Genomic DNA, 12230 nt, shown 5'->3' on the forward strand with positions numbered 1-12230 from the left:
TTTAGCTTCCATTCATGATTTTATTACAACGGCAAAGCGAAACAGCACAACAGTAAAGCGATTCTTAGTTCTTGTAGGGTTAACATTGATGCATACTGCCACCTTCTGGTCAATCATCCCAAACATTGACAGAGTGTAAAATGAAGCTGATGAATCTACTAATGATGTTATCTAGAATGACATAATAAATATGCCTATGTAATCTGAGAAGTCTCGGAAATGTAATAGCTGAAAATTAACTACGTAGCTACAGTTCCAGTAAAGATGTGTTTATACTCAGAGAGCTTCCTTGTACCTGAATGGTCAAATGTTTCATCAACAAAAGAAATAAAAAATGATTCCACAGAAATATACATGTTTGTAAATGTTAATGCCTTTGAATGTGTGCTTAACTGAAAATTGTTTACCAAAGAATGTTGTAAACTAATCAGATTTGAGTGTATAGTCTCTTCTGCTGCCCCCTGCTGGTCAAAAAATAATTATTTCCAAGCATATCAATAATCAATGATAATAACAACTTTAAATGCTTAGGTTCTTGGATTTTCCTGTGCCTGCTTTCATCTGTTCTAAGAGTATGGCTTGAGTAATAAATACTGGAGGTGAARCTACCTCAAATCAACAAAAACGTGAAAACAGAGGAACAAACAACAAAGATTAAAACTGAATTGTTTGATTCTCTATGTCTGGTTTCTGGGAAGAAAACCTGTTTTCTAAGAGTTAATTTTTTTCATCATTACAAAGGACGAACAGTGAGGGTGATGTCAGGGCCCCGCTGCGGGATGATGTAGCGCTCCTCCCTGAGCAGACGCAGCAGTAAGTCCTGGGTGTCGCTGGGCCAGCGGTAGATCCTGGTGTTCTGGAGCCAGCTGGGCACGTGTCTCTAACAGAAACAGAGGCAGCAGAATGGGTCAGCAAACAGGGGACCCGTCTCTTGAAGTCTCTTTATCTCAGCTCTACACACTCCCAACAGCTCATTCCCCTTTTTATCACAGCGCTCGTCTGTTTAGTATGGCTCAAACGTTAAGAAGAACCGAACATATTTTAAATTAGGATGAAGAYGCCATGTGGTCCAGACCAAAGACAGAGACCATCCATGCTGTTATCAACTTCAGTCCAAATTCCATTCTTTGTGATGCTGTGGGAGTTCCCAGGGTAGTTTRAAAACCACATTTACTTCCCTTTCTTAACTGACAGAAGAAGGGGAGGGTACTGCACAGAGRTTGTTTTAAAATATACAATGGTGTTTAAATTAAAAAGGCACTAAATAATGTTTTCTCTGCTATTTCAGGTTAGATGGTGTCTCTGATTTTAATAAGTTTTGTCATGCAGTCAAGTCAAGTTTATTTGGCACATTTCATCAAGGCAGTTCAAAGTGTTTTGCTTCATAAAAACGTCATACAGTCACCAAGTATGAAAAAAAGTAATAAACGTTACATTTTGTCAAATGCCAACATCAAAATCAGTAAACATGCAGAAAGAATCTCTGGGGTTGAATCCTAACCTGGGATCTTTCTGAGCTTATATGTTCTTCCTGCTCATKCATGGGTTCTCTTTGGGTATACCAGCTTCCTCTTACAGTCCATACATAAACAGGACTGTTGGGTCAAATTGTTCACTCTGAATTGTCAATTGGTAAGAGTGTGTGCGTTCCCGGTTGTCTTGTGTTTCCCTGTGTTGATCTGGTCAGAGTGTACTCTACCTCTTCAGAGTTCAGATCCTGGTCTTTGTGTATAGAATTTGTAAGTTCTCCCTGTCCATGGTATTTGGTATACAAGGTTAACTGGACAATTTAAATTTCTTATTGGTGTTCGCCTGGTAGTTTGCTTTGACTTCTTTGATGAATTGGCAACATGTCCAGGGTGTACCTTGGACACCCTGGACAAGGTACACCCTTGTCCAGGGTGTTCTGGACAAGGACACCCTGACAACTTGATATGGGCACTGGCTCTTCATGACATGCAGGAGTTGTGCTGGTATTAAAGCTGGATGGATCTTAGGAGATGTTTAATAGTCAGAATTAACAACATGAAGATTTTTGTGAAAGTCKGTTCTTACCTTAGTTGCATTGGGAAACAGCACAGGAACCAGTCTGAAGTTTAGACAGCCTTGTTGGATGTACTCATTTTGAATCTGTGGCAGAGCAAAGGATAGATAGTGGTACACCACAACTTTCACATAGGGTAARCCATCTACTTGTTTTTTTCTGTTAGGAGTGTCACTGTCCAGCATGACTGCAATCAGATCCTGTGCACAGCCAACTGACCTGGTTGTGAATGTACTTGGTGTGGAGGCCGTGGTCGTTATCTCCACCTCCCTCCACRTCCTCCTTATACTTGGGGCTGATGACCACGATGATGAGCACTGATTTCTGTCAAACAACACCACTCWGTCAACTTTTAGAAAATACTCTGTATTGATGGGTATTGACAGGTCATCAGACAGACTCACATCATTCAGGTAGCGATCCATCCACTTATTAATGCCCATTCTTCGGATCGGATTGTCAAAGATGTCGATCTGTGGAGATTCATGCAAGCTCAGTGTGTGAAACGTCTGATTGCCTCAAACGCTGATTGAAAGGTTAGGAGACTTACAGCTGGTTTGAAACCCTGGCTGGTCAAAAATCCGACAAAATTAATGATTTCGCCAGCAGTGTCCACGGAATATGTGATAAAAACATTCCCTGGAATAGAGAGGTGAGTGAAACACCTTTTACCAGGAGAGGATGACGTAGCAAGCACCTGCTATATAAGGATATAGCTTACTGCTCTCCTCAGGCAAGCTGATGGTCTTCCTGATCTCTCCAGTGAACGCTCCTGCACCTGCAGCAGAACAACCCACGCTGACTTCACGCATCACGTTAACAGGAGGGGGTGTGCACTGAGGCATTAAACCTTGAGCAACATCTGGAGCCTCTTCAAGCTGAGGAGTGCTCTGTGGGACATTCCTGCAGAGGAATCCAAGATATAATCCACCGTGAAGACAAAGTGCAGAGAGTATTATATACACACCACTGCTAAATAAGTAGAGATCTGAAAACAAACTGTTGTTTTTGCAGTGGAAGGTCCTGATAGTAGCGACAGTTATTCTTCTGGTGATGGGGTGTGGGATGGTGATACTGTCTCTGTACTGGAGCAGGGCCTGCAGGGAAGAATGGTAGAACAAATATATATAGGCCTGTCACAATAAGCAATAAATCAATTAATTGGTTTCCCCCAGAAAACTTGCTAAGCCCGGTGGTCGGGGCATCGAGGCGGTCCACCGTGTTTTTGTATTAAAAAATATTAAGTTGACAGGAAATGTAAAAGTATTACTGTGTAATTATATGTTACAGGAAAAGATCTCCAGTGAAATGCTATTTAAACCCACAACTAGTCTAAAAACAACAAATTTGCACTTCTGTTTAATCCAAATTAAGTCAGCGGCTCCATCAGGCCCCGAGGGCCTCAGTGCCCCCATAAACACTAATATTTTAAAACAGACCACAGATACATAAATGTAACACTTGTTTATTGAGATTATCAATGCTGTTAAATTTTATCCAATTGTTTAGGCATACATACATTAAATGATTTTAAATTGTTTAACATTTAAATACAAGATTTTAAGGAGCTGTCAAGTTCACTTTGTAAAACTTCAAAGAACAATATTCATAGTTAGATTGTTTTGTTACCATAGCAACAATCTGATGCTGTGAGTTTAATCTTTGAACTACTCCCTTCTCCCAGATTTCACTAAATCTAACACAGAAGCTGTTAGAGGTGCTGATATTTTTAGCAACAAAAGGGGCCCCTAAATCAAATTCTGCTCAAGGCCTCATCCAGCCTTGGACCCGCCCTGCAGGATGAGTTAAATCTGCTGCACTAGCAGAGATGCGCAACAAACAGGAGATTTAATTCAATGCTGCTTATGTGGCTTTAGTAGCTCTTCCATTTTATGTCTGTTGAGTTTTTAATAAGTGTCACAGAAACTATTCTGGTTGGTCGAGTTTATGGGACGAGTTTCTCAGATCTCCGTGCGGCTGCGCGTATTAACTCTAAGTAGACAAYACATTTGATATGGTTTGATRCATCGTGTAACCGGAAAAATAATACTAAAAAAAATAATAAAATAATATAAAATCAGTGTGRTGCGTGACTCCRAGGAGAGCGCGAAAGCTCMTCACCAGGCTGAACCTGCATGATGAGGTTAGCGCTGCTGGTTATCCACAAACTCTCCAGCCAACCGGGAMCACAGACATAAACTTTACAGGGAAGACAGACACAGAGCCACACGCTGGGCAGCGTGTTGAGATGTAAACSCTGCATATAATTGTTCGTTCACAAAGATAAATCATTCTCACCACTTCGCTACAAGTTATTCCTGCAGTTCACATTGAGCTGCGCAACCAGAGCTAACGCTGCGGGTTTTAAACTCTTACCTAGAGTTCTCCAAAGGTTCATAATTCCTCACAGTAGGTTTGTGTAAATATCCATACAGGTCAGCCCAAAGGAGGCGGCAGCGCGAGCCCGCTGAGGTAAAGCAGCTGCAGCGCGCGAGGCGAAGCGCAGAGACGCCAGCTGAGTGATTAGTCTGCGCGCTGTCGGCTTTAAATGCATAAACTATAAACCTATTATAAACCTTTAGGAATAAATCTGCTCTGCTGGTGAAATGCTAAGAGAAAAGAGACGCTTGCAGCCCGGCTTTAAAAAACAAACAAACAAACAAAAAAAGATTTTTTTATTTTTTGAATTTTCCTAGAAACGTAAACAAGCAACGCTTAGCCTGGYGGCGGGGCTAGTAAAGCATGGCGGGCCGCCAGGCTTATAATACACAGGGGGAAACCCTGAATTGCATAATAAATAAAAACAAACTCAGTAATTTACATTTGTATAATTTATCAATTTTCCCTTTTCTCTTTCTTTCCACCATTACCTGGATGACAGTATTTAGTTTGGTGCTTTGATTTCAACTATTTCTTTTTTTGAAGGATAATTTTGTCCACGGAGACTTCATAATTCATTTTATTTGTTGTTTTTATTTTTTATTTTAGATATTTAAAGAGTWCCAGTGTTGAATGTTTGTTAAAATATACAGTTTATTGTTCTTTTAGAATGAGTTGTAATATAATTAATGTTATATTATTTGAAAATTGTCTCAAATAAACAATATAATTGTTTATCGCAATAACTTCTGGGACAATTTATCRTCCATAAAAATCTGTTATCATCACAGGCCTACTTGTATAGATGGTGTGCATTTCAGCCACAACGGATTAACCTTTCACACAAACACAAAACTCTTTATCAMAGATGCTCAAACTTTTGAAAGCTGATACCAGATATGTTCAGTAACCTTGAATTCATTGTTAGAGCAACACGGAAGTGGCTGAATTACATAACAGACCATATAAATCTGTCTCAGCATGGGTCTTCACTGACAGTCTTTGTGTTTCATGACATGTTAACAAATTAACATCATCGATATTGAGTTACATATGGATAAATCAAGAACATGAATTACTTTGGAAGGCACAGTATGGGTTCCCTTTTCACAGACTTCATTTTCTTACTTACTTAAAAGGTTAAYTATTCAAAATAATGGATTGAAAAGAGGTGTAAACAAAAGGTTCTTCAGGGTAAACACATGTGCACTGTGTTTACAAGGGTACATGTTACCCTTACTGTTAGAGTGAACATCATGTTGAATATACAGCAGTTCCACTGACCTGGCATACACAGTTGGTGTTGTGGCACACTGTGGTGAACCCAGTTCATGTTTGACATGAGTGGTAACGGAGGCTCCAAGGATTCTGCTTCTTCAAAAGAAYAGTCTGAAGTGCCTGTGAGGCCCCTCCTCTGACCATTCCTGGGGTCCTGTTCGTAAAATGGCTGGTTCTGTCTTACTGGGTGAGCCGCATGTTGGGGCATAAAGCGAGGGTCAGCATAAGCCTGAGAAGCTGCTCTTCCTTCGTATTGACACAGTCCCTCAGGGAGCMTAGCAGGGCCCACCCCACTCACTTCCCTACCACAGCCATGCTTCTCAACTTTCCTGACGCTCTCTTCATGTCCGCCACACTGGTCACAAGAAGGGAACGAGGCCAAGTCAATACCTGAGACTGTCATCCGCTCATCCGTCTCAACAGGAATGCTCCGATGAGAGCAAGGACCTAAGAGAACAAGCCAAAAGGAAAATAAGTTTACAGTTTACAGGGAACTACTTTCTGATCAACAAGACAGATCTTCCTGAAACACAGCAAGACTGAGGAAGAAAGTGTTGCCTACCTTTGTGACTGTCCATTTTCTTCACAGGAAGCTACTTTAGGGGAAAGGAGAACAACATTTCAGCAACCTAAGAAAACAGAACACCCTTCATACCATTCTACCCAACATAGAGAAACAAACACAGAATGTTGCATAAGAACTGCTATGACAGTTTTTATGCTTACCCGGAGTCAGGATCAACAAACAGAAACTGCTGCTACTACTGAAAATATCACAGAACATGGAAMAGCCTTTCCCAGGAGTACCTTTACTAGGYTATTAATCTTTGTCACTGAAGTGTATGAAGCAACAACTCTACCTGTTCAGGCTGGCTGGGATGTAATGCGATCACACAGAAACTAGTACAAAGGTCAGAAATACTGATTTGAAGCTAAGGCAGGTGTGTTTCCCAAAGAAGGAGAAAATCTCACAAGTTTTGGTGTTCAGAACTACAAAACAAGAACAAATAAGAACAAATAAGAATAAAGAGAAACGTGATCTGACCCACCTTAGCTAAAGTCTTCCGATTCCTCAACTACTGAGCAGACCTGTTCTGAAGCAAACAGGAAACATTCCTTCTTCCTGGTTTATGCAAAGTTTTTCAGTCTCGTGACCCATTTATGCAAATGGCATTGGGCAATAAGTCCAGTACTGCCCATCAGGTTGTTTCTACAGCTACACTGTCAGGTGTAACTGTTTGACCTGATATTTAAACGGGAAAGAACAATAACCCCTCCCACCCTCTCCCCCCTAAAAAAAACATACTTTTAAAACAGCTTATTGAATATATCTTTCTCTGTGATACATTGCACAGTTAATTTATTTTATAGATTATTTTGCTTTAATCTTCACTAAAAATATAAAAGCTTTATTATATAAGTAAGATTAAAACAAAGTGCACAACATAAACTAACTGCTTTGGTTAAAAAAACAAACTTGCCAGTCATCTTATAGTTTGTCAACAATAAGTTTAAAATAGGTTTATCTTAATAAGAATAATGGGTAACACTTTATTTGAAGGGCGTGAATAAGACTGACATGACACTGTCATAAACACCTGTAATTGAACATGAATAAGCCTTCATGAATATTTATGACTGTTGTCATAAAGCGTCATTCGGTAAATTATGACACTTTTGACAAAGTTGACATTRTTCATTATGTCTTTGTTATGACAACTTGACATTAACCAAKAAATTATTACTGATATAAATTTGTTCTAAAAGTATTACTGATTGCACTTTAAAAATTAGGTAACTTTATGTTAATAAAGGTAAAGTTTAAACAGTGGTGTTAGGCCTGTCGCGATAAACGATAAATCAATTAATCGCACGATAAATTAAACCTATTGACCTCATTTTAATTATCGGCTTTATCGTCTCTTCCTGCCTTTTTTCTTTCTGTTGATGACACTGAACGAAAAAAGGCTAAACTCCGGTGCTCTCCACTGACAAATCTCTTCCTCATTTTCTTAGTGTAATGTCCAGCGCACATTACACGAGTTGTCGGCCGACAGTCGGCCCATTTTCAAAACCTAAGACACATTAGCCGACAGAAATCCCAGGTATAACGGTTCGATAGGGTTCGTCGTGCTGTGTGGTGTCCAGCCACATGAGCACAAAATAAAGGCTACAAGTCCAGTTAACTAATTTTAAAATTAGGCATTAATCAATGCTTTACTAGAATCTACCTGCAATGCATGCGGCTAGAGTCAGCGTAAAGTCCTGACTGAATGAAAATCATTATAACCTATTTATGTCACGTTAACGAAGAACAGCTGAAAACTTACCGGGTTTATCAACTGCGGTAGCAATTTGGCTCCAATTCCTCCCCTTGTCATTTCTATATTCTTTGCACAAAATGTTAAATAAATATTAATGTTAATGTATTAATGACATAAACACTGGCAATCACCCTAGTGTATGCACTACTTACACCAGGGGTGTCAAACTCCAGTCCTCAAGGGCCGCTGTCTTGCAGTGTTTAGATGTGCCACAGGTACAAAACACTGGAATGAAATGACTTAATTACATCCTCTTTGTGTAGATCAGTTCTCCAGAGCCTTGCTAACCTAATTATTCTATTCAGGTGTGGTGCAGCAGAGGCACATCTAAAAGTTGCAGGACACCGGCCCTCGAGGACTGGAGTTTGACACCCCTGACTTACACCCTCCTCCTTGCTCTACTGCCACMGCTAGTCCCCTCATCAGAGCCTGGTGTGAATGTTCAGATTAGATGATGACAGATAAACAGTTTTCCTGTAATGGTGAGTTTTTTCTCTGCCATTTACACAGCTGCAGAGAATACATGAGCATGATTGAGAGCGTGATAGCACCAAGGCCCTCCTCCTGGCTCTGATTGGTTGTTTCTGATAGAGCTGTGTACTTCTGCAGAAGACAGTAGGAGCATAAGGAGGCAGAGGAGCTGAATATTTTCACATCTGTCTTGTGTTTTACTGCTGTGACATCTTGACAGTTTTAACAAATATGTAAAAACTCATATCGTTTATAAAAGTTACATACTGCAGCTTTAAAATAAGACATAAATGTTTAAACTTTAAAATTGAAACATGTTAAAACTGTCGCATGCCTTCATACTGGTAACTGGCCCGTTTTCAGATAAATTGAAATTTCAACTTGGACAAAATTAACTGACAAAAACCAAGTTTTATTCATCAACAAGACAATCTCCAGTTCCTTTTATTATGTTCAATGATCCACCAAGAGCCTGAATAAACTCTTAACAACACACAGGTTTACAGTAATAGCCACACAAGATGTTACTATCAGAAATACTTTAGCTCAGACGTTTTCAAAGTGTGTTAGAGTTAGCGCCCTCTCAGAGAGCAAAGTTAACAGCTCCTCCCCAAAACAATACACTTTCTGCTGTTGGTATTCTAGATGTTCCAGGTTCCACTTGATGATGTTGGGTTTACCTGCTTTAGCTTTGTGTAGCACCACACAATATGATAAAACACTAAAAGTATGAACTACTCTGATGTGACTACAGTTCATTTAGCTTCCTGTAACAAAAAACAAACTCACAGGTTTTTGCAAACACTGCATCTTCAGACCCAACCCATTAAAATCCCAACTTCAAATAATTAAYATCATACTTTCCTTCATTTTTGTTTGGCCCAGAGTCTGTCTCCTTAGCCATGATACTTCAGGTATTAAAAATGTATCCATTTTTCTTCTGGTATAGACTTGGTGAAGTTGGCTAAATGTTTGCAGTTACTTTTTCTGGTTTATTTATTTTCCTCAAGTCCCTGAAGAATTCTACTTCTCCTCTTGCTTTCCCTTCGTGCAGCGGTGCGTGCCCTACACTTTGAAAAGCCCTGCTTTAGTATGTTATGCTATATGCTATGCTAAAGCATTTTGCTAAAGTATTTTCAAACTACAACTACACATAAAAAACAGCTAAGTTAAACATATATGTTGTCATACACTTCAGGCTGATTAAAGAAATTACCACCTGATCRACCAATCAAGGCATCCACAAATTTTTTTTTGATTTGGACAATTTGGTACATATGTAGACCAAGGATGGAGTACAGAAAGCCAGGGTTAGAAAATTACACCCGTTTGGAGGTTAATGCAACTTCCAACATTTTTCAGAAGTTAGAGGTTGAATGTCTAGAACAAGAATCAGAAGGTAGAAAGAGGCAGCCGAAGGCTCTAATAGTCAGTGAAAATCACACTGCTGAACTCAGTGTGATTTTCAGATGGTGCCACATGGTTGTCTGAGACTTCAATTSTAGCACTTGACAAAGTTTGRAGATATTAGGAATGTGGGTCTACATRATGTCAGGAAGCRGTGTTCAATTGCCTAGCATGCTGGATGTACAGGCAACATGGWGGCTCAATGTTGGAACTAATATATGAGTTCATTCAGAATGCATTGCACTGTGAGAAGTAGTCATTACATTTTTGGCATCACCTGGTACAGGCATCCTCAGGGCAAGCCAAAGTGTGACCCCATCAAACTTTGTCAGGTGTTAATGAAGGATGCTCAGTGTCTGATGGTCTTTACTCACTGTGTCACAGTCAGTTGGCCTCTCTAGCAAATGCCTGGCTATAATAATCCAATTGTGATACAACCACTCATCTTGTCTTGGGTCTACTAGACGTCCAAKCATCTTGTAATTTAAATTATTGCACCGTAGGACCAGACTGGAGGACTGGATAAAAATCCATGTTGKCATCCTAATGGTAGCATCATAGAGATTGAATCTATGAAGGCCAGAATTCAATGGAATTAAGTTCTATTCTATTCTGTCTGTTTCAGACTGGTTAACACCACAGTCACCGGGCTGCTGGATAGTGAAGCCTTATGATTTACAACAGAGAAAACTTTCATTGTAGTGTGGTTCAGGAGAGTACTCAGCTCGCGGGCCTTTGCCTTGCAGGTCATAGCCTGTACCAGCTCCTGCCTGAAGCGGCGGCTGACCATGCAGTAGAGCAGGAAGTTGGTGGTGGAGTTGAGGTTCTGGAGCATGTTAGCCACGTCCCCGGCTACGTTGATTGGAATGCTGTAGTCGTTCCTGTTGAAGCTTTCATCATTGTACCTGGTTCTTAGGATGCAGTATGTGACAAAGCGAGGAAGACTAAGCACGACAAAGGCCACAGAGACAGTCCCCAGGATGAGAATGGTTCTTTTCAATGTACCTCTGGTGTTCCTTCCATACATGATGCGCCGTTCCTCCTTAGTGAAGAGGTTGCTGGCCCGGCACAGGTGGTACCCAATGAGGTAGTTGAAGATGATGACGAGCACAATGGGGATTCCTCCAGAGAGAAAGGTAGCTATCCAGACTRTAACTGTAGAATAGGTGTGATTRCGATATCGACAGCGGGGGAGTGTCATGTTCTCTCCGTCCAYGGTTAGGTTTACAGGTGTGACAATGTTGATCCAACCCATTGGCACCGASACCAGGTGGGACAGTAGGACAATAGCTGTGCAGAACATTTTAGTGTCCCATGTTTGAGAAAAATTCTGTTTGGAAGTGGTGCTTSTGAGGACGAGGTAGCGCTCAATGGTGAACACCACCACGATCCAGGAGGAGCTGTAGAGGGAGCCATACTGAAGGAATCCAAGAATAACACACCATGGGTAMGAGTGCCAGAAGGGCTGCACAGTCCAAAASGTCAGAGTCAGGTCCAGAAGTATAACCCACACCAGGTAGAAGGTGTCCACAATGGCCAGACAGCTCAGGTAAACGATGGCCGTGTTGGACATCCCACATTTACGAAAACAGATCATATAGAACGTGAAGAGGTTTGCTGGAAGAAAACACAAAACCAAAAAGCTGTGTTGTTTACCTCAGCTCATCAATGTCCTTTATTTTATTTCTGGAATTCTGTTGACCCTGTATTCAAAAGCAGATGGTTCTTTACTTTAAATAAATAATTCTTAAAATGTTTCTCAGGTTATTSTTTTCAATTTATATTTCTTGTTTTGACACTAACACTCCACAGCAATAACCTTGTAAATATTAATTATAAATAATCTATTTATTTCYACAGTTAGCACAAAGTAACATAATGTAAACTATAAGCTGGCAGTTATTCATATACTTCATGCRTTAATCTTTTTTAAATGTTTTATTTAGCTGATCATAACTCACAGTTAATGAAAATCCCCAAATTCCAAAGAACAAATAATAAAATAGAATACTACCTAAAAACAACAAGACTACTTAAATCAATATGGAATAATCACATTTTCTGTGGAGCTGAAGTTTGARCTTTATTAATTATAAGCCATGATCATYGGATTAAAGAGAAGTAAACATTTGAAACACACCGCTCTGTGTGTAATAAATCTATAGGCTTTCATAAGTGATGACAAACCTGGAATACCCACGATGCAAAGCAACGGGTAGTAGATTTTCTGCACGGTGACAAACACAGAGACGCTGGCTCCCTCCATGATTCATCCACTTCGTACATGTAATACCTGCAGTAAAGCCAGTAAGAATACATTAACTACA

At 40.1% G+C, this 12230-nt stretch overlaps 2 protein-coding genes across 6 annotated transcripts; both read right to left on the minus strand.

The window, feature by feature from the left end:
- On the minus strand, nucleotides 1–6828 carry traf3ip2a (TRAF3 interacting protein 2a). Of its 5 annotated transcripts, none has more exons than XM_017302066.1 (10): nucleotides 6751–6828; nucleotides 6264–6294; nucleotides 5708–6148; nucleotides 3045–3141; nucleotides 2766–2947; nucleotides 2595–2683; nucleotides 2449–2517; nucleotides 2264–2368; nucleotides 2056–2130; nucleotides 1–880 (listed from the first exon to the last, which is right to left on the minus strand). In XM_017302066.1, the coding sequence occupies exons 2-10, from the start codon at nucleotides 6277–6279 to the stop codon at nucleotides 734–736; spliced, it is 1221 nt and encodes a 406-aa protein (XP_017157555.1). In that variant the 5' UTR covers nucleotides 6280–6294; nucleotides 6751–6828; the 3' UTR covers nucleotides 1–733. The 5 variants fall into 5 exon arrangements, with proteins under 5 accessions (XP_017157555.1, XP_008396760.1, XP_008396761.1 ...); XM_008398538.1 differs by having other exon boundaries at nucleotides 6264–6297; nucleotides 6751–6827; XM_008398539.2 differs by having other exon boundaries at nucleotides 6264–6330; nucleotides 6751–6788.
- Nucleotides 6829–10110: 3282 nt separating this feature from the next.
- Nucleotides 10111–12187, minus strand: LOC103458011 (probable G-protein coupled receptor 139). The gene is made up of 2 exons (XM_008398536.1): nucleotides 12091–12187; nucleotides 10111–11520 (listed from the first exon to the last, which is right to left on the minus strand). The coding sequence occupies exons 1-2, from the start codon at nucleotides 12167–12169 to the stop codon at nucleotides 10511–10513; spliced, it is 1089 nt and encodes a 362-aa protein (XP_008396758.1). The 5' UTR covers nucleotides 12170–12187; the 3' UTR covers nucleotides 10111–10510.
- Between the last annotated feature and the right edge of the window lie 43 nt (nucleotides 12188–12230).

This window comes from Poecilia reticulata, linkage group LG21 (genome assembly GCF_000633615.1).
Source record: "Poecilia reticulata strain Guanapo linkage group LG21, Guppy_female_1.0+MT, whole genome shotgun sequence".
Taxonomy (NCBI): Eukaryota; Metazoa; Chordata; class Actinopteri; order Cyprinodontiformes; family Poeciliidae; genus Poecilia; species Poecilia reticulata.